General features: G+C 48.8%; 1 protein-coding gene across 2 annotated transcripts; it reads left to right on the forward strand.

Moving 5' to 3' along the window:
- Window positions 1–58: 58 nt before the first annotated feature.
- On the forward strand, window positions 59–17356 carry LTBR (lymphotoxin beta receptor). Of its 2 annotated transcripts, XM_027541097.1 has the most exons (11): window positions 59–886; window positions 9251–9881; window positions 10001–10097; window positions 10351–10476; window positions 10566–10718; window positions 11084–11180; window positions 11313–11404; window positions 14541–14648; window positions 14960–14985; window positions 15943–16171; window positions 16465–17356. In XM_027541097.1, exons 2-11 carry the CDS (start codon window positions 9765–9767, stop codon window positions 16704–16706), a joined length of 1287 nt encoding a protein of 428 aa, XP_027396898.1. In that variant the 5' UTR covers window positions 59–886; window positions 9251–9764; the 3' UTR covers window positions 16707–17356. The 2 variants fall into 2 exon arrangements, with proteins under 2 accessions (XP_027396898.1, XP_027396899.1); XM_027541098.1 differs by lacking the exons at window positions 59–886; window positions 14541–14648 and having other exon boundaries at window positions 9504–9881.
- Window positions 17357–21041: the final 3685 nt, after the last annotated feature.

The raw sequence follows: 21041 nt of genomic DNA on the forward strand, positions 1-21041 counted from the left end.
GCTGCCGGGCCAGGAATGTCCCCAGTTGTGGTCACGGGGTTGCTGGAATGTGTGCTCAGAGAAGAGGGGCCACCAGGGCACTTGGGCAGAGCCTTGGAGCCCAGGGATAGCGGGCACCGAGGAGGTAGGAGGGATTTGGCCGTGAAGAGAGAGGGGAGAAGAAGCTGAGCCTGGCCCAAGGCTGCACCAACCCTGGAAGGAAGGCAAAACTCAACCTGGGGGCCATTGTTTTCCTCCAAAATCTCTGCCCCAGACAACCCAGCAAGAGAGTGAGGGACTGAGCAGGAAAGGGGGAAGGGATCAGAGAAGGGCTCAGGAGGCACAGAGACCCAAGTGTACAGCCCAGGCCAGAGGTCTGCCACTGTGACTCTGTAGGAGGTAGCCACTGGCTCCTCTCGCCTCGCCTCCGGGAGGAGGGGGCTGGGACATGCAGACAGGCCCAGCCTGAGCCTGTATGCAGCTGGATAGGAGAAGACAGGCCCTCGAGGTCATGAAGTCAGAAGACAAGGATCCTGGTAACAGAGAGGGGAGCCAAGTGCTGAGGGAACCTGGGGGTGAGGAGGAAGGGAGAGGCAGTAACCCAGGAGATTCAGGAAGACTTCTCGGAGAAGGCAGCATCTCAGCTGGGTCTTGTGAAACTAATGAAGGCTCCCATCTGTGGCTGGTCTCCCGTGGCCTCTTACAGTGAGAGTTGCTGTCAATCAGGATTCCAAACCCACCACACGGCTTTCCCCAGCGCCTTAGGGGACCCTTCTGTGGAGAAGGGAAAGGCTGGCTTTTTCTTCATTTTCCAGTTGAAGAAAGTACCCTCCGCAAAGACAGGCCAGTTTTCTGTGGACACAAAACCAAACAGCAGTAGCGTGAAGAACAGAAGCAGAATTCTTCGGTAAGTGGGGGTTTATCTGCTTAGGGCTTTTGCCACACACCCCGAGACAGACCAGCCACAGTCTCGTGGGGAACTGGGGCTCCCCTGCACCTGGTTTCGAAAGTCAGGCAGGTTCGCATATTCCCACCACCCATCTGGGTCCTGGACTGTCTCCCAGGCTCCATGAGAAGCTCCTGTCTACCATCCCCACCTTCCCAAAGGACATCCTACCAACAGGAGGAGTAGCCAGCACCCTGCCTGTCCCATCTCAGAGGTTCAGAGAGGCACATCCCTGCCACGTCTGTTTGCCGGTTGATGCCTGAAATGTAGTCACTGGCCCAAGGCCGAAAGGCAAATAGTTTTTCCTTCAAAGCCTCAGTGAGTAGGATCCCGAGGCCCGGTCTGGGCTGAGCCGGGGAGCGAGCCCAGTGTCCCCAAAGCACCTGCTGAGGTGTGGCAGCTTAGAGAGAGCAGCGTTCCAGATCTGGAATGGGCCAGAACAAGCTTGTTCTGGTGGAAAAAAAAAATAGAAACCTGAGGCCTGCGCCTGTGTCATAGCTCCATTTTAAATATTCTCTTTAAGGTGCAGGGGAAAAAAAACCTGAACACATTTTCCTCACAACACAGTTTTCCAATAACACAGAAGTTTGCAGATCAATCAAAGCCTCACTCAGGCCCATTCCGTTCCCACTCCTCGCCTCTGGGTGCCACTGTCATTGTGTCCATCTGTATCTTTTTTGGGTGCTTTTGTAGACTTCCATATATTTTTTTAAAACAAAATATATAGCTTTTCCATAAATGGGACCATGTTATAGGCATTATTCTATGATTTCCATTTTTACCTGTAAACTATGTGACTTCAGAATGACACTCAGGACTTCCCTGCCTCTGAGCTGACAAAGCAGAGGGTCCAAGTTCGACCCCACACACCAAAACTAAGAGTTTGCATGCCGCAACTAAAGATCTCACATGCTGCAACTGAAAAAAGAATCCGAATACCACAATGATGGCTCAGAGATCCCAAGTACAGAACACCCAGTGCAGCCAAATTCATAAATTAATTACTTTTTAAATGACACTTTACCACTGTGGGGCCCAGGCTTCTCAAGGAGAGAGCAGGAGGGTGGAATGTGTAAGGCAGCCCAGGAGGTGGCAAAAGTCCTTTCCACCTGGCTCCTGCATATAGCCAGTATGGAGGTTCCTTAAAAACCTAAAAATAGAGATACCATATGATCCAGCAATCCCACTCCTAAGCATGTATCCAGTAAAGACAAAAACTAATTTGAAAACATACATGCACCCCAAGGTTCATAGCAGCACTGTTTACAATAAGCAAGACACAGAAACAACTCAAGTGCCCATCAACAGACAACTAGTTTAATAAGATGTGGTACGTGTGTGTGTTGTGTGTGTATACATATAAATATATATGTGAATATTACTCAGCCATAAAAAAGAATGAAATACTGCCATTTGCAGTAACTTGGGTGGACATAGAGGATATCAGTTCAGTTCCGTTCAGTTGCTCAGTCGTGTCCGACTCTTTGCGACCCCATGAATCGCAGCACGCCAGGCCTCCCTGTCCATCGCCAACTCCCGGAGTTCACTCAGACTCACTTCCATCGAGTCAGTGATGCCATCCAGCCATCTCATCCTCTGTCGTCCCCTTCTCCTCCTGCCCCCAATCCCTCCCAGCATCAGAGTCTTTTCCAATGAGTCAATTCTTCGCATGAGGTGGCCAAAGTACTAGAGTTTCAGCTTCAGCATCATTCCCTCCAAAGAAATCCCAGGGCTGATCTCCTTCAGAATGGACTGGTTGGATCTCCTTGCAGTCCAACGGACTCTCAAGAGTCTTCTCCAACACCACAGTTCAAAAGCATCAATTCTTTGGCGCTCAGCCTTCTTCACAGTCCAACTCTCACATGCATACATGACCACAGGAAAAACCATAGCCTTGACTAGACGGACCTTTGTTGGCAAAGTAATGTCTCTGCTTTTGAATATGCTGTCTAGGTTGGACATAACTTTCCTTCCAAGGAGTAAGCGTTTTAATTTCATGGCTGCAGTTACCATCTGCAGTGATTTTGGAGCCCAGAAAAATAAAGTCTGACACTGTTTCCACTGTTTCCCCATCTATTTCCCATGAAGTGATAGGACCTGATGCCATGATCTTCGTTTTCTGAATGTTGAGCTTTAAGCCAACTTTTTCACTCTCCTCTTTCACTTTCATCAAGAGGCTTTTTAGTTCCTCTTCACTTTCTGCCATAAGGGTGGTGTCATCTGCATATGTGAGGTTATTGGTATTTCTCCCAGCAATCTTGATTCCAGATTGTGCTTCTTCCAGTCCAGCATTTCTCATGATGTACTCTGCATATAAGTTAAACAAGCAGGGTGACAGTATACAGCCTTGACGTACTCCTTTTCCTATTTGGAGCCAGTCTGTTTTTCCATGTCCAGTTCTAACTGTTGCTTCCTGACCTGCATACAGATTTCTCAAGAGGCAGGTCAGATGGTCTGGTATTCCCATCTCTTTCAGATTTTCCACAGTTTATTGTGATCCACACAGTCAAAGGCCTTGGCATAGTCAATAAAGCAGAAGTAGATGTTTTCCTGGAACTCTCTTACTTTTTCCATGATCCAGCGGGTGTTGGCAATTTGATCTCTGGTTCCTCTGACTTTTCTAAAACCAGCTTGAACATCAGGAAGTTCACGGTTCACGTACTGCTGAAGCCTGGCTTGGAGAATTTTGAGTATTACTTTACTAGCATGTGAGATGAGTGCAATTGTGCGGTAGTTTGAGCATTCTTTGGCATTGCCTTTCTTAGGGATTGGAATGAAAACTGCCCTTTTCCAGTCCTGTGGCCACTGAGTTCCCCAAATTTGCTGGCGTATTGAGTGCAGCACTTTCACAGCATCATCTTTTAGGATTTGAAATAGCTCAACTGGAATTCCATCACCTCCACTAGCTTTGTTCGTAGTGATGCTTTCTAAGGCCCACTTGACTTCACATTCCAGGATGTCTGGCTCTAGGTCAGTGATCACACCATCGTGATTATCTTGGTCGTGAAGATCTTTTTTGTACAGTTCTTCTGTGTATTCTTGCCACCTCTTCTTAATATCTTCTGCTTCTGTTAAGTCCATACCATTTCTGTCCTTTATTGAGCCCACCTTTGCATGAAATGTTCCCTTGGTATCTCTAATTTTCTTGAAGAGATCTCTAGTCTTTCCCATTCTGTTGTTTTCCTCTATTTCTTTGCATTGATCGCTAAGGAAGGCTTTCTTATCTCTTCTTGCTATTCTTTGGAACTCTGCATTCAGATGCTTATATTTTTCCTTTTCTCCTTTGCTTTTTGCTTCTCTTCTTTTCACAGCTATTTGTAAGGCCTCCCCAGACAGCCATTTTGCCTTTTTGCATTTCTTTTCCATGGGGATGGTCTTGATCCCTGTCTCCTGTACAATGTCATGAACGTCATTCCATAGCTCATCAGGCACTCTATCTATCAGATCTAGGCCCTTAAATCTATTTCTCACTTCCACTGTATAATCATAAGGAATTTGATTTAGGTCATACCTGAATGGTCTAGTGGTTTTCCCTACTTTCTTCAATTTAAGTCTGAATTTGGTAATAAGGTGAGGATATCATACTAAGTGAAATAAGACAGAGGAAAGCAAATAATATCAGTTCAGTCCAGTTCAATCGCTCGGTCATGTCTGATTCTTTGCAACCCCATGGATTGCAGCACTCCAGGCCTCCCTGTCCATCACCAACTCCTGGAGTTTACTCAAACTCATGTCCATTGGATCGGTGATGCCATCCAGCCATCTCATCCTCTGTCGTTCCCTTCTCCTCCCGCCTTCAATCTTTCCCAGCATCAGGGTCTTTTCAAATGAGTCAGCTCTTCACATCAGGTGGCCAAAGTATTGGAATTTCAGCTTCAGCATCAGTGCTTCCAATGAATATTCAGGACTGATTTCTTTTAAGATGGACTGGTTGGATCTCCTTGCAGTCCAAGGGACTCTCAAGAGTCTTCTCCAACACCACAGTTCAAAAGCATCAATTCTTTGGTGCTCAGCTTTCCTTATAGTCCAACTTTCACATCCATACATGACTACTGGAAAAACCATAGCTTTAACTAGATGGACCTTTGTTGGCAAAGTAATGTCTCTGCTTTTCAATATGCTGTCTAGGTTGGTCATAACTTTTCTTCCACGGAGCAAGCATCTTTTCATTTCATGGCTGCAATCACCATCTGCAGTGATTTTGGAGACCAAAAAAATGAAGTATGTCACTGTTTCCACTGTCTCCACATCTATTTGCCATGAAGTGATACTTTGGCCACCTGATGCGAAGAGCTGACTCATTTGAAAAGACCCTGATGCTGGGAAAGATTGAGAGCAGGAGGAGAAGGGGACGACAGAGGATGAGATGGTTGGATGGCATCACCAACTTGATGGACATGGGTTTGGGTGAACTCTGGAAGTTGGTGATGGACAGGGAGGCCTGGTGTGCTGTGGTTCATGGTGTCACAAAGAGTCGGACACGACTGAGTGACTGAACTGAACTGAACTGATGGAACCGGATGCCATGATCTTAGTTTTCTGAATGTTGATTTAGGCCAACTTTTTCACTCTCCTCTTTCACTTTCATCAAGAGGCTTTTTAGTTCTTCTTCACTTTCTGCCATAAGGGTGGTGTCATCTGCATATCTGAGGTTACTGATATTTCTCTCGGCAATCTTGATTCCAGCTTGTGCTTCATCCAGCCCAGCGTTTCTCATGATGTACTCTGCATATAAGTTAAATAAGAACGGTGACAATATACAGCCTTGATGTACTCCTTTCCTAATTTGGAACCAGTCTGTTTTTCCTTGTCCAGTTCTAACTGTTGCTTCCTGACCTGCATACAGGTTTCTCAAGAGGCAGGTCAAGTGGTCTGGTATTCCTATTTCTTTAAGAATTTTTCACAGTTTATTGTGATCCACACAGTCAAAGGCTTTAGCATAGTCAATAAAACAGAAGTAGATATTTTTCTGGAACTCTCTGCTTTTTCGATGATCCAACAGATGTTGGCAATTTGATCTCTGGTTCCTTTGCCTTTTCTAAATCCAGCTTGAACATCTGGAAGTTCATAGTTCATGTACTGTTGAAGCCTGGCTTGGAGAATTTTGAGCATTACTTTACTAGCATATGAGATGAGTGCAACTGTGCGGTAGTCTGAACATTCTTTGGCATTGCCTTTCTTAGGGATTGGAATGAAAACTGCCCTTTTCCAGTCCTGTGGCCACTGCTGAGTTCCCCAAATTTGCTGGCATATTGAGTGCAGCACTTTCACAGCATCATCTTTTAGGATTTGAAATAGCTCAACTGGAATTCCATCACCTCCACTAGCTTTGTTCGTAGTGATGCTTTCTAAGGCCCACTTGACTTCACACTCCAGGATGTCTGGCTCTAGGTGAGTGATCACACCATTGTGATTATCTGGGTTGTAAAGACTTTTTTTGTATAGTTCTTCTGTGTATTTTTACCACCTCTTCTTAATATCTTCAGCTTCTTTTAGGTCCATACCATTTCTGTCCTTTATCGAGCTTGTCTTTGCATGAAATGTTCCCTTGGTATCTCTAATTTTCTTGAAGAGATCTCTAGTCTTTCCCATTCTGTTGTTTTCCTCTATTTCTTTGCAATGATCACTGAAGAAGGCTTTCTTATCTTTCCATGCTATTCTTTGGAACTCTGCATTCAAATGGGTATATCTTTCCTTTTCTCCTTTGCCTTTCACTTCTTTTCACAGCTATTTGTAAGGCCTCCTCAGACAACCATTTTGCCTTTCTTTTTCTTGGGGATGGTCTTGATCCCTGTCTCCTGTACAATGTCACGAACCTCTGTCCATAGTTCTTTAGGCAGTCTGTCTATCAGATCTAATCCCTTGAATCTATTTCTCACTTCCACTGTATAATCATAAGGGATTTGATTTAGGTCATACCTGAATGGTCTTGTGGTTTTCGTACTTTGTTCAATTTAAGTCTGAACTTGGCAATAAGGAGTTCATGATCTGAGCCACAGTCAGCTCCCAGTCTTGTTTTTGCTGACTATATAGAGCTTCTCCATCTTTGGCTGCAAAGAATATAATCAATCTGATTTCAGTGTTGACCATCTGGTGATGCCCATATGTAGAATCTTCTCTTGTGTTGTTGAAAGAGGGTGTTTGCTATGACCAGTGCGCTCTCTTGGCAAAACTCTATTAGCCTTTGCCCTGCTTCATTCTGTACTCTAAGGCCAGATTTGTCTGTCACTCCAGGTATTTCTTGACTTCCTACTTTTGCAAATAATATATAATATCACAAATGTGTAATCTAAAAAATAATACAAATGATTCTATATACAAAATAGGAGTAAACTCATAGGCATAGAAAACAAACTTATGGTTACCAAGAGGGAGAGAGAGCAGGGAGTGATAAGTTAGGGGTATGGGATTAACAGATACATACTACTACATATAAAATAAACAGCAAGGGCCTACTATATAACACAGGGAATTATAATTAAATCTTATAGTAACCTATAATGGGAAAGAAGCTGAGAAAATAACTTTGCTGTACACCTGAAACCGGGCTTCCCTGGTGGCTCAGCAGTAAAGAATCTGCCTGCCAATGCAGGAGGCTTAGGTTCAATCCCTGGGTTTGGATGATCTCCTGGAGAAGAATATGGCAACCCACTCCAGTGTTCCTACCTGGGAAATCCTACTGACAGAGGAAGCTGGCAGGCTACAGTCTGTGGAGTCGCAAAAGAGTTGGAAATAACTTAGCAACTAAACAACAACACCTGAAACTAATATAATATTGTAAATAAACTAAACTTCAATTTTTATAAATGTCTTTAAAAAACAGAAAAATGGATCTAAAGTCAAAATGCACACAGACCTCTCTGCATTTAATTGCTCCAGTCCCAGTCTCCATTTCCTTGACCTGAGCAGTGCACGCCCATTCTGACACTTCTTCTCCCCCCACAACCGGGGCAGCCCAGGACATTCACTGGAAGAATACAAGTCCTGGGCCTGTACCAGGAGAGAAAAGAGGTGTCTAAATCTCAGGCAGGTTCACTCTTTTGTGATTCCCCTGACCCCAGCGGTGCACCCCTGCCCAGGGCTCCCCTGCTTCTCCACCAGGAGCCTGTCCAGCCAGTCAGACCAACCAGGGAAAGGATGTACGCCCAGCGAGTCAACCCCTCATGCCTAGAGGGGCTCCCCTGAGTCATGAGGAGGCAGTTGCTGGACTGAGCTAGGACCCAGACATCTGGAGCCCAGACTCTAGGCTTGCTTTGCCATGGACTGGCTATGTGACATGGGCAAGGCATCATCAACATTGACATTGACATTGAAGTCACTCAGTCATGTCCAACTCTTTGCGACCCCGTGGACTATAGCCTACCAGGCTCCTCCATCCATGGAATTTTCCAGGCAAGAGTACTGGAGTGGGTTGCCATTTCCTTCTCCAGGAGTTCTTCCTGACCCAGGGATTGAACCCGGGTCTCCCTCATTGTAGGCAGATGCATCATCAAATTAGTCCATAAATATGTACTGGACATGTGGTCCATACCAGACTCTGTGCGAAGCTCCCAGAACCCAGATTTGCAGTTTCAGGGCAGGCTGTTGCCAAGCACAAAAGGCCAGTGGTTGGCGGATGATAAGCAGCGGGTCACAGGGAGGGATCTGGGTGGAGTGGCTGTGCATCCCAGGGTGGGGTGCCTCCCCAAGCCCAGGTGACCCTCAGTGACAGGTGGGAGTTAGCCAGGAGCACAGAAACGTGGAAACCAGACTCCCTGGTGTGGGCCAGGGAGGGGGAGGATGCCTTAATGAATTGCAAGGAAATGGTAGGAAGAAACAGGGCAGGGGCCAGACCAAGCCCTCCTGAAATCCTGCTCTCTTTTACATGGTATCGTGGCCTCAGCGTCCTCATCCTTAAGGTGAGAGGCCTGGACAGGCAGGCTGTCAGCTCAGGGATCCGAAAGCTCTAAGGCAAGGTCTTAGGCCTGAGGGTAGTGGTTGCCCAGCCTGGCCCCCCGACCATGGGAACTCGGTCTTCACGTCCCCGCAGTCTCTGATGACACGGAGGTTGGTGGGGAGGGCAGGGGCTGCTGTACCCTCTGGAGTGTCTCCTAGGTGACCTGTGCCCACTGCTCTGTGGGTTGGGTTGACTCAGGGGAGGGGCGGGGGGCGACTCTTTTACAGTTTGTGTTAAAAATTCACACAACAGGGCGGGAACCCAGGAGTCCAGCAAGTCTGCCAAGAGGGACTTCTGGTTCCCAGATGCTGGTCTGGCTGGCTGTCCGTGGCTCCCTGTGGGTCACACCCTCCAAGTCTGACACTCCCAAGCCCATCCATTTTTTTCAGATCTGGCCGGACACAGCTCTGTCTGGAACTCTATCTGTTCCCGGGTCCCCTCTGCCCCAGCCCGAGTGCCTATCTGAGGACCATCCGCTGGCTCCACCACCCCTTTCCCACCAGCCGGCCCAGCCTGGCCTGCGTCCTCCTCTCCAATCAGGCCTGCGGAGAAGGGAGGAGGCCCCGGTTCCGGCCCCGCTGCCCTCACGTGCTTTCCCGGCCGCCCCTCCCGCCCTGCGTCGTCGGCCAGCCAAGCCTGTTCCTCTTCCCGATTGCGACAGAGGCCGCCTGGGCTCCAGCGCTCCCTGTCCCCGCCCCGCGCCGGCCGCTCCACTCCCACTTCCTGAGCCCCGGCGCTGGAGCCCCGGAGGCCAGGCCAGGCCCGGCCGTTCCGGCCCCCGGGCGCGTCCATCAAGTCCTGTCCCAGCCTCTGGGCTCTGCCACCACTGGCCAGGACGTCCAGGCTTCCACCTCCCTCCCAGGCCTCCATCCCTCTGCTCGGCTGGCAGGCTGACTGGCCGCCATGCGCCTGCTATGGGCCACCTCCCACCGCGGCCTGGCCTGGGGGCTACTCATCCTGGGCGTCTGGGGTCTCCTGGCCGCATCCCAACCCCAGCTGGAGAGGGAGGAGCCTGTGCAGGTAGGTGGGGGCAGGCTTAGCTAGGGGAGAGGGGTCTGGGCCATCCTCTCTGATGTCCCTCTGCTCCTCCCAGCTGACCCCTGAATAATTCTCCGCCCTGATTCCATCTCTTCTTGAAGGGGCTCCCATACCACACAGAGAACCAAAGCTGCGGAGACCAGGAAAAGGAGTACTATGAGTCCAAGCTTCGCCTCTGCTGCTCCCGCTGCCCCCCAGGTAAGAGGCCAGGGCCAGAGGACGTCTGGGATGGGGAGGCAGGGTACAGGGGGCTCCAGCCCGCCTTGCTTCCTTGGATAGACACCGGACACCAGCTCCCAGGGAAATCAGCTGGCAGAAACAGAGGGCGAGAGACACTGGCCGGCCATCCTATGTAGGCACCGGGACAGGCCCAGGGTCACGCAGCGAGCGGCAGAGGGCACCGTGGGAACCCCAGTCCCCTGACCCTTCTCTTGCCCCACTCACAACCTAGGCACGCACATCTCCACCAAATGTAGCCGCCGCCAGAACACCGTCTGTGCCACATGCCCCGAGAAGTCGTACAACGAGCACTGGAACCATCTCTCCTTCTGCCAGCTGTGCCGCCCCTGTGACAAGAGTGAGTGGGGTGTTCCGGGGTGGGGGTGGGGGGCTGGGATGTCCTGGAGCACAGCCCCTGTGCTGAGCAGCCCCTCATCGCCCCTGCAGTGCTGGGCTTCGTGGAGCTCACGCCTTGCACTAGCAACCGCAAGGCCCAGTGCCACTGCCAGCCGGGGATGTACTGCGTCTTTTGGAACTCTGAGTGTGAGCACTGCGAGCCACTCTCCGACTGCCCGCCTGGCACCGAGGCCGAGCTCAAAGGTCAGAGGTCACTGGCAGCAGAGGGTGGGAAGGAGGCTGGGCGGGCGCTCTTGAATGGGTGCAGGGTGCTGTGTCCGTGGTGACGCCCCGGGTGGCTAGTTCTCTGTGTAATAAAATGCTTCTCCCTCCCTGAGAAAGGCTCACAGATGGAACCTGCAGAGAAATGGAGTTGGGACGGTGCAGGGTTCGAGGTCCTCCCAGCACTGAGAGGAAGCTGGGCAATGGGGAGAGAAGGAAAGATGCTGTGAAGTACAGACTGGGGAGGATGGGTGGGTAGCCGTCCAGCAGGTGTCACAGAAGCCCACAGCTGGACAGAACCCCCTGTGCCCACTCACCCTGGCTGCCCCATGCTTCTCTCCTGCCAGATGAAGTCATAGAGGCTAACAGCAACTGTGTCCCCTGTAAAGCTGGACACTTCCAGAACACCTCCTCTCCCACCGCCCGCTGCCGGCCCCATACCAGGTGAGGGTGCCCAGTCTGCATTCCTCTGGCCCTCCCAGCCCCAGCTGGTGACAGCCCACCTCACGCTCAGCTCCACAGACCAGCTCCACTTCCAGCCAGGAGCCCCCCTGAGCTGGGCTCTTTCCTCCACAGGTGTGAGGACCAGGGCCTTGTGGAGGAAGCTCCAGGCACCCCCCAGTCTGACACCAGCTGCAGAAATCCACAAGAGCCCCCTGACATGCCAGGTGAGGAAGGGCCAGGGGCATGGGGAGGGGACATCTGGGAAGATACCTTAATTCCATCCATCTAAAAAAAACAGGGAATTGATGAACCCTTTCCTCTCAGAGTTGAGGCAAGAAGTTCCTCAAAGAAAAACTGGAGTATCCCTGGGCCAGGTTACTTACACACATGTATGTGTATACACATATATGTGTATACATGCACTTTTAAAGTTATATGTTCTACATGTAACTTAAAAGTTACATACAATAGTATGTCTACACAGAGACATAGATATAGATATAACTATAGATATATAGATATAGATGTAACTGTACCTGATATCACTGTCGTCATTTTGGACATGCCACCGTCACATAATCCATTTACTGAGTATAGTAGGTTACCCCTTCCATCACTAGAGAGAAGATTCTACATTTGATGCTTTCTTGTTTTTTTCTGTGAAATTATTGCTTTCCTTGCCTGGAAGAGGAATATGCATGCTCGTGCTTAGTCGCTACAGTCATGTTCCAGTGGACCATAGCCCTCAGGCTTCTCTGTCCAGGGGATTCTTCAGGAGTACCAGAGTGGGTTGCCATGCCCTCCTCCGGGGGATCTTCCCCACCAAGGGATCGAACCCACGTCTCCTGCATTGCAGGCGGATTCTTTACTGCTGAGCTACTGGGGAAGCCCTATAGAGAATTATAGGATGTTTCTAATGACTGTCATTGTTATCAATCAAAGGAAAGTTTATTTCCTTAATTTTAAAAAATGGCTGAGCATTTATAATCATAGCTTCCATTTAATAAGAGTTTGTGCGTCAGACACTCTGTGCACTTGACTTTCACTAACTCATTTAAACCTTGTAATGATCCTATGAAATAATCCTTACTGACAGATGAGGAAACCAATGCCCAGAGAGGTTAGGTGACTTGCCCAAGATCACCCATGTGGTAGTTGGTATTATGAAGACCTGTTCTAGGTCCTTCTTACTTCAAAACCCATGCCATAATACATGCAAACTGTAGAAGATTAGAAAATTCAGATAAACAAAACTAAACCTCACCTACAGAACCATCAGCTGGCATATCCACTCAACATTTTTGAATATATCTTCCCAGGCATTTTTCCACACAATAGAAAAAAATTACATTTTTTCTAAAAATGGAGTCATTTGAATGTTTGTAACTTAATTTTTCATCCAACTATATCATAATCTTTTCTACATTCTATTCTTAATTTTTAACTGTGTATCAAAAATGATTAGCTTTTTTTTTTCTTTTTTCTTTTGTATTGGTGTATAGCTGATGAGGGCTTCCCTTGTAGCTCAGTTGGCAAAGAATCTGCCTGCAATGCAGGAGACTTGGGTTCAATCTCTGGGCCAGGAAGATCCCCTGGAGGAGGAAATGGCAACCCATGCCAATGTTCTTGCCTGGAGAATCCCATGGACAGAGGAGCCTGGCAGGCTATAGTCCATGGGGTCGCAAAAGTCGGCCATGACTTAGCAACTAAACCACCACCATAGCTGATTAACAGTGCTTCCCTGGTGGCTCGATTAGTAAAGAATCTGCCTGCAATGCAGGAGACCTGGGTTCAATCCCTGGGTTGGGAAGATTCCCTGGAGAATGAAATAGCAATCCATTCCAGTATTCTTGCCTAGGAAATCCCATGGACAGAGGAGCCTGGCAGGCTATAGTCCATGGGGTCTTAAAGAGTCGGACACGACTGAGCAACTAAACCACCACCACCAGAGCTAACTGACAATGTTGTGATAGTTTCAGGTGTACAGCAGAGGGACTCAGCCATATATATATATATCCATTCTCCCCAGACTCCCCTCCCATCCAGGCTGCCACATAACATTGAGCAGAGTTCCCTGTGCTATACAGTAGGTCCTTGTTGGTTATCCATTCTAAATATAGCCGTGCATACGTGTCCATTCCAAAGTCCCGAACTATCCCTACCCCCATCCTTCCCCCGTTGGAAGCACACATCTTTTGATGCTAATAGGTCTTCATGTCCTTGGCTCTGTAATTCTCAGATTGGTATTTAGAGCTGGACTCTCAGAGAGTACATAAGCTAATCTCATTTTGTATATGAAAAACACACAACTGGGCAGGAACCCAGGTCTAATTCTTCCCCACACCTCCCATTCTGGACTCACTTAGGCCACAGAGTTAGATGGGGCACCAAGGGTGAACTCCCAGTGTCTAAATGTCTAAGTCCTCCTGAGTTTCCTCAGGAGCAGGTGACAGAACAAGCCACAGGCATAGTGGACTCCATGCTGTCAATGGCAGCACAAGGCCCACAGGAAGAAAACGGTTGCCATGGCTATACACAGACACCTGAGAAGCCCAGCCTCCCCTTCCCTCACACTCCTGGGAGCTGCCCCAGGCAAGCCAGTGAGGATCCAGCAGCCCCCCTCATCCAGGAAGCCACAGGCAGAGTTCAGCAGCCGGGACACCGATTCTGTCACCCCTGTAAACACTTCCATGGCTAGAGAAGGACAGGTTCAGCTCCTACTGCTGTATATCTTGCTGTCAGATAGCCAAATCTGCAGAAACATGGCTTTACCCCGCAGCCTGAGTCTGCTCACAACCCCAAGCCCACCCTCCCTTACTGCCTCCCACTCCCATTTCCAGCCCAAGTGCCTGTCCTCACCCTCACAGGGCTGCCCCTGTGCCGGTGGCCAACCACACTCGCCCCAAACATCTCCATCTGAGGCAGAATCTCTCCTGGTTCTCAGCCCACCCACATCAGGCTCCATGCCCCTTCTCTGTAACCCAAGAGAAGTTTCTCCAATTCCTCCTTTAGGAACTGCAGTGGGTCTACAAGGGGAAAGAACTTCCCAGGTGGCACAAGTGGTAAAGAATCTGCCTGCCAATGCAGGAGACGTAAGAGACTCCATCCCTGGGTCAGAAGATCCCCTGGAGGAGGGAATGGCAACCCACTCCGATATTCTTGCCTGGAAAATTCCATGGACAGAGGAGCCTGGGTTGGAAAGAGTCAGACAGGACTGAGCAGTAGCAGTAGCAGGAGGGGAAGCCTGCTCCCTGTTTCCCATCTGGGTGGCCTGAGAACTGGAGAGCTGCTCCCTAATTGCCCCATCCACCCGCTGCTCTCCTCGGGTCCTCACGCCTCGTCCTGTTTGCTGTCCTCCAGGAACGATGCTAGTTCTGGCCATCCTGCTGCCTCTGGTCTCATTTCTGCTCCTCACCACTGTCTTCGTCTACACCTGGAAGAGCCACCCCTCTCTCTGCAGAAAGCTGGGTAGGAAAGACTCAGAGGCTGGCAGGGATGTCTGCCTGGGTCTGTGCCTATCCAGGTTGGGTAGGGGGCTGGAGGGAATATTCAGCTCCCTCAGGGCCAATACTTCTGCCCCTTCACACCTCAAGACACCCAGCACTTGTCCCCAACACAGACATCACATCTATCCAGCCCCTTCATTCTGAGGCTGGAGATAAGGGTAATGACAGACTGACCATTCTGGGAGCCCAGGGTGGGCAGTGCCATACTGTGGGGTGGGGTGTGGAGGGGAAAGCCTGGGAGTCTGAGGCCTGCTGTTTCATTTTCTATTCCAGGATCCCTGCTCAAGAGGCACCCAGAGGTAATGCGGAGGCTAGGGAGGCAGCAAGGAGGGGCAGGGGACAGGTGAACAGGGGTGGGGAGCAGGCAGGAAAAGAATCTGCAGCTTCAACATCCATTTAATCATTCAACTAATAATTTATTGAGCACGCTATGTGCCAGGCACTATGGAAATTCAGTTCAGTTCAGTCGCTCAGTCGTGTCCGACTCTTTGCGACCCCATGAATTGCAACACACCTGTCCTGTCCATCACTAACTCCCGGAGTTCACTCAAACTCATGTCCATTGAGTCGGTGATGCCATCCAGCCATCTCATCCTCTGTTGTCCCCTTCTCCTCCTGCCCCCAATCCCTCCCAGCATCAGGATCTTTTCCAATGAGTCAACTCTTCGCATCAGGTGGCCAAAGTACAGGAGTTTCAGCTTTAGCATCAATAGCAGTGAGCAAAGCAAAGTCTCTATCCTCCCAGAGTTTCATATCTGTGGAGCAAGGATAAAGTTAGTCGACTATGTACTAGGTAGTGACAACTGTTAAATATGGAGAAGGAAATGGCAACCCACTCCAGTATTCTTGCTTGGAGAATTCCGTGGACAGAGGAGCCTGGTGGGCTACAAGTCCATGGGGTCGCAAAGAGTCAGACGTGACTGAAGCAACTGAGCCCAACTGCTAAATAAAGCATGGTGGGGGCGGGGGAGGGGGGCAGTGGCAACCAATGAGGGTATTCTATCTTAGAGTAGGCAGAGACAGCCTCTGTGGTCAGCTGATATTTGAGCTGAGGGCTGAAGAAAACAGAGGGCCAGACATCAGGAGGTAGCAGGGAAAGTGCTCCAGGAAGAGGGATCGTCAGTGCAAAGGCCCTGTGGCAGGAAGCTCGATGAGGAGGGCTTGGAGCTGCCTAGGCACAGGGTGGGGGTGGGAATTAAAGAAAGATGGAGTCTGAGGCCCCCGTCCTGGGCTGGTTCTCGGCCTCTGTCCTGCAGGGAGAGGAATCAAATCCTGCTGATGGAAACTGGGAGCCCCCAAGGTTCAACACACATGTTCCTGACCTGGTAAAGCCACTTCTGCCCGCTCCTGGAGACTTGGCCCTGGCCTCCGGCGGCGTCCCAGCGAACCCGGGTTTGGAGGAAGAGGTGCTCCAACAGCAGAGTCCCCTGAGCCAGGCCAGGGACCTGGATGCTGAGCCCCCAGAACAAGGCCAGGTGGCCCCCGGTGAGAAGAGGGGACGGGGAGGGAGGGAGGGCAGGGGGAGAGCGTGTGAGCCGGGCAGAAAAGAAGAGACTGCAACAGCCAGTGTCCTGACTACAGAGAAGGGACAAGACTGAAAACCAAGAAAACAGGGAATGAACACAGAGCTCAGGAAACCAAAGCGCATGGAGAGGGACAGGGCAGAAAGGGGAGATGGCAGATGGGGCCCTGGGGAAGCCAGAGTCCCATGCTGGCAGCACGCTGGGCCCCCCTCAACCTTGACCCCTCGCCCCCTCACTCTGCCTTCCTTCCCACAGGCACCAACGGCATTCATGTCACCGGAGGGTCTGTGACGGTCACCGGCAACATCTACATCTACAACGGGCCGGTCCTGGGGGGAGCCCGGGGCCCTGGAGACCCCCCCGCCCCGCCAGAGCCTCCGTACCCCATCCCCGAAGAGGGTGCCCCCCGCCCTCCCGGGCTTTCCATGCCCTACCAGGAGGATGGCAAGGCTTGGCACCTGGCTGAGACAGAGACACTGGGGTGCTACGCCCTCTGACAGGGCCAAGGACCCAAAGCGTCAGCCATGCCGGACGATGTCTGGAGGAGCCAGGAGAAGGGAGGCTGCCCTCCCCACACAGGCCTGACTGAGGGCCTGGGAAGGGCCCGGAGAGCTGGACCCCGAGGGGCCAGGCCTCAGACATTGCCTCTCTGCGAGCAGGGCCGGCTCTGGCTGGGAACGGCGCCCCGGCGGGACTCTCCAGGCCGCCTGAGCAGGCCCAGGACTCCACTGCAGACTCCCTGCCCACTGGGGCTGCACCGGCTCAGCCTCAGGCACAGACAGGGCATGTGACCCTAACCACTGCCCCGTGGCATCTGAATCCCAAGCCTGGCACGGAACGGAGCCAGCCACACAATCACTCAAGGACTGGGGCCCCCCTGGCAGAGTCATGGTGCTCAACATCCCCAAGCTTCAGAGGCCCTTTGAGGGCCCACACTTCAATGGACGGAGGGAGACCCAACAAGAAGCCGGAGTGACGAGGAAGACCACCCACCCCTCCCCTCCTCGACAGGAAAGCGAGTCTTTCTAACCAAGGGCTTGGGTGGGGTTCAAGGTATAAGGGCGAGTTTTGGATGGGGAGGAAAAAAATTGGTGAGTGTATTTATGAACTGTACCCACATACAAATAAAGAGGAGAGTGAGACCTAGGCCATTGATTTCCTTGGCATTTATAGAGAAACACGATTCCATTGGGGCCATGTCAAAGGCACAGGTCAAAACTATGGAATATAAAATGTTATCAACTATAATCCCACAAGGTATTTGTGTTAGAGGCTGGTATATGGAATTCAGGAGATGACAGTATTGGCCAGCAGTCTCTGGCAATGTGGCAGGCAGTGTTCTCAATGCCATGCAACCTTACCTTATGCAGCCCTCACAAAACCCTCAGGAGGCAGGTATGAGGACTATTCCCATTTAACATATGAGGAGACTGAGGCCCAGAGGGGCTAAGTCAGCTGCTCAGTTTACTGCACGTGGTTGGGATAGGCCCTGTTAGACTGGCTCTAGAGTCCTGATGGGTAAAAAAGAGAATTTCTCTGAATAGATAAAATGGACTGGTTTTCTCAAATCACCAGACCTCCTCCATACCCCGCAGGCATGAAGTTCTCAGCCAACTCTCAAACCCCCAAGTTTAAAACAAAGTACAAAAGTGTTTGGCAAGGTTTTCCGTTTTGTCTGTTTTGCCGCACCGTGTGACATGCAGCAAACCTCCCGGACCAGGGATCAAACCTATACCCTGCATCGGAAGCATGGAGTCATAGCCCCTGGAACACCAGAGAAGGCCATATCTGGCAAGATTGGGTGAAGGGAAAGATCCATACTTTAGAGATAAATTGAGAGGCCAAGTTCACATTCTGCTGATAGAGAGATGGAGGCCGGCCTCCTTCAACCAGAAGAAGCACCTTGACTTTTACTTTATTTCTTCTTGTCTTGCAGGCTTACCTCGCTTTATTGTGTTTTTTTTTTAAACAAATCGTGGCAACCCTGAGTTATTGATGATGGTTAGCATTTTTTAGCAATAAAGTATTTTTAAATGAAGGTATGTATGTTGGTTTTGAGACCTAATGCTGCTGCACACTTAATAGGCTGCAGTACAGTGTGCATATAACGTTTAGATGTAGCGAGAAACCCCCTAAAATTCGTGTGACTCGCTTTATTCCAGTGGTCTGGTATCAAACCACAGCATCTCCGAATATGCTTGTATTTTCTTTTCTTCCCCCAAAGAACTCCAGATCTTCTCAGGCTCTCTTGTTGTTTGTAAATGTTTGGGGCCCCAGAATTTATCTACCGTGCTGCCCAGTAGAAACAGTCTTAGCTGGAAAGATTGCGAGGGGAGCTGCTGCAGCTGACTGCTCCTTCCATAAAAGGCCACCCTCTGGGTCTAATGTTATGACTGTTGCTGGGGCCCTTCAAGGTGGGGAAGCTCCAAGGCCCACACTCCAGGAGTCTTCTGATCCAACCCAGCGGATGGGTTATTTAAGGTTGACCTTGAAAGTATTAAATCCAACTTCCTTTTTTGAGCAGTAAATAATGTGAGCTGTATTTTTAGACAGAGAATGAAAGCCTCCTGCTCTTGCCATAGGCTAGAGCCAGACATCATGATTCCTTAATCGTTGTTTCAGGGTATTTAGATTTTTAAAAAACTATACTTCTTTTTCCCATAAAATAAAAGGAGGAAACTTTTTTTTAAAGAAATGGTGCCAGAAGTGAGGAGGGAAGTTTCAAGAGGGAGGGGATATATATATATATATATATATATATATATATATATATATATACTTGTGGCTGATTGATATTGTTGTACGACAGAAGCCAACACAACATTGTAAAGCAGTTACCCAGTTAAAAAAAAAAAAACTTAATGAATAAATCTGGTCCCTTCTCTTCATGGCAAATATATGGGGAAACAATGGAAACAGTGAGAGACTTCATTGTTTTTGGTCTCCAAAATCACTGCAGATGGTGACTGCAGCCATGAAATGAAAAGATGCTTGCTCCTTGGAAGAAAAGCTATGACCAACCTAGACAGCATATTAAAAAGCAGAGACATTATTTTGCCAACAAAGGTCCATCTAGTCAAACCTATAGTTTTTCCAATAGTCATGCATGAATGTGAGACTTGAATTATAAAGAAAGCTGAGCACTGAAGAATTGATGCTTTTGAATAGTGGTGTTGGAGAAGACTCTTGAGAGTCCCTTGGACTGCAAGGAGATCCAACCAGTCAATCCTAGAGGAAATCAGTCCTGAATATTCATTGGAAGGACTGATGCTGAAGCTGAAATTCCAATACTTTGGCCACCTGATGCGAAGAACTGACTCATTGGAAAAGACCTGATTCTGGGAAAGATTGAAGGCAGGAGGAGAAGGGGTTGACAGAGGATAAGATGGTTGGATGGCATCACCGCCTCAATGGACATGAGTTTGAGCAAGCTCTGGGAGTTGGTGATGGACAGAGAAGCCTGGTGTGCTGCAGTCCATGGGGTCGCAAAGAGTCGGACATGACTGATCAACTGAACTGAACTGAATAAATAAATAAAAGGGAAACATTTTTTCTAGATGTTTTACAGTTTCACTTTTTAAATTTATGCTTATGAGCCTTTTGTGTGTGTGTAAGTATGAGGTTTGTGTTGAAGTATTTGGTCTTTGCCTATAAATGTCTAATTATTCCAGCACCATTTGTTAAAAAGACTGTTCTTTCTCCGTGAATTATCTTTGTTTCTTTGTCAGGTCAGTTGATAATATTTGTGCCGCTTTATTTCTGGACTCCGCTGGCTCCATCGGCCTGTGTCTATCCTTTTGCTAACATCACAGTCTTGATTTCTGTAGCTTCCTAAGTCTTGAAATTGGGTGATGTAATTTCTCCAATTATTGTTCTTTTTTCAGTCCCTTTCAGTTTCTTTTCCGCATACATTTTAGAATCCACTTGCCAATTTCTTTAAAAAAAGAAAAACCTGCTGTGATTTTTGAGTGAAGATGATTGACTCTATGATTCAAATTGGGGAGAACTGACATCTTTACAATATTGAGTTTTCCAACCCATAAACATATCTTTCCATTTATTTACATCTTGTTTTTAATTTCTTTTAACAGTGGTTTGTAGTTTTCAGCATACAGATCCTACACATAAGTTTTGTATGCAAGATCTGTACTTTATGGAGAGAGGAAGCTACTATAAATTGTATTTTTAAAATTTCAAATGTTAATTGTATGTCGCTGAATATGGAAATATGATTGACTTTTGTATATTGGCCTTGTATCTTACGAGCCTGTTAAACTCACTTTTTAGTTCTAGGAAGCTTTTTGTAGATTAATAAACAGTCATGTTGTCTTCAAAAAAACACAGTTTTCTTTCTTTCTAATCTGTATGCCTTTTATTTGTTTTCTTCACTTATTACACTGGCGGGGCTTCCCTTGTGGCTCAGCTGGTAAAGAATCTGCCTGCAATGTGCGAGACCTGGGTTCAGTCCCTGGGTTTGAAAGATCCCCTGGAGAAGGAAAGGCTACCCACTTCAGTATTCTTGCCTGGAGAATTTCCATGGGATCGCAAAGAGTCGGACATGACTGAGTGACTTTCACGGTTACACTGGCTATCTTGTATGATATCTTGTATGATATTGAATAGGAGTTCCAGCCATGGACTCCTTACAACAAATTGATGAGATCTGTCAGAGCATTTACACTGAGTGTAGCATTTATAGGACAGATTTTTTTAGGTTTATGGAATAGCTATACTAACTATACTACGCATGCTTAGTCGCTCAGTTGTGTCTGACTGCAACCCCATGAACTATAGACTCCTCTTGTCCATGGGATTCTCCAGGCAAGAATACT

The sequence above is a fragment of the Bos indicus x Bos taurus genome, chromosome 5, assembly GCF_003369695.1.
Source record: "Bos indicus x Bos taurus breed Angus x Brahman F1 hybrid chromosome 5, Bos_hybrid_MaternalHap_v2.0, whole genome shotgun sequence".
Lineage (NCBI taxonomy): Eukaryota > Metazoa > Chordata > Mammalia > Artiodactyla > Bovidae > Bos > Bos indicus x Bos taurus.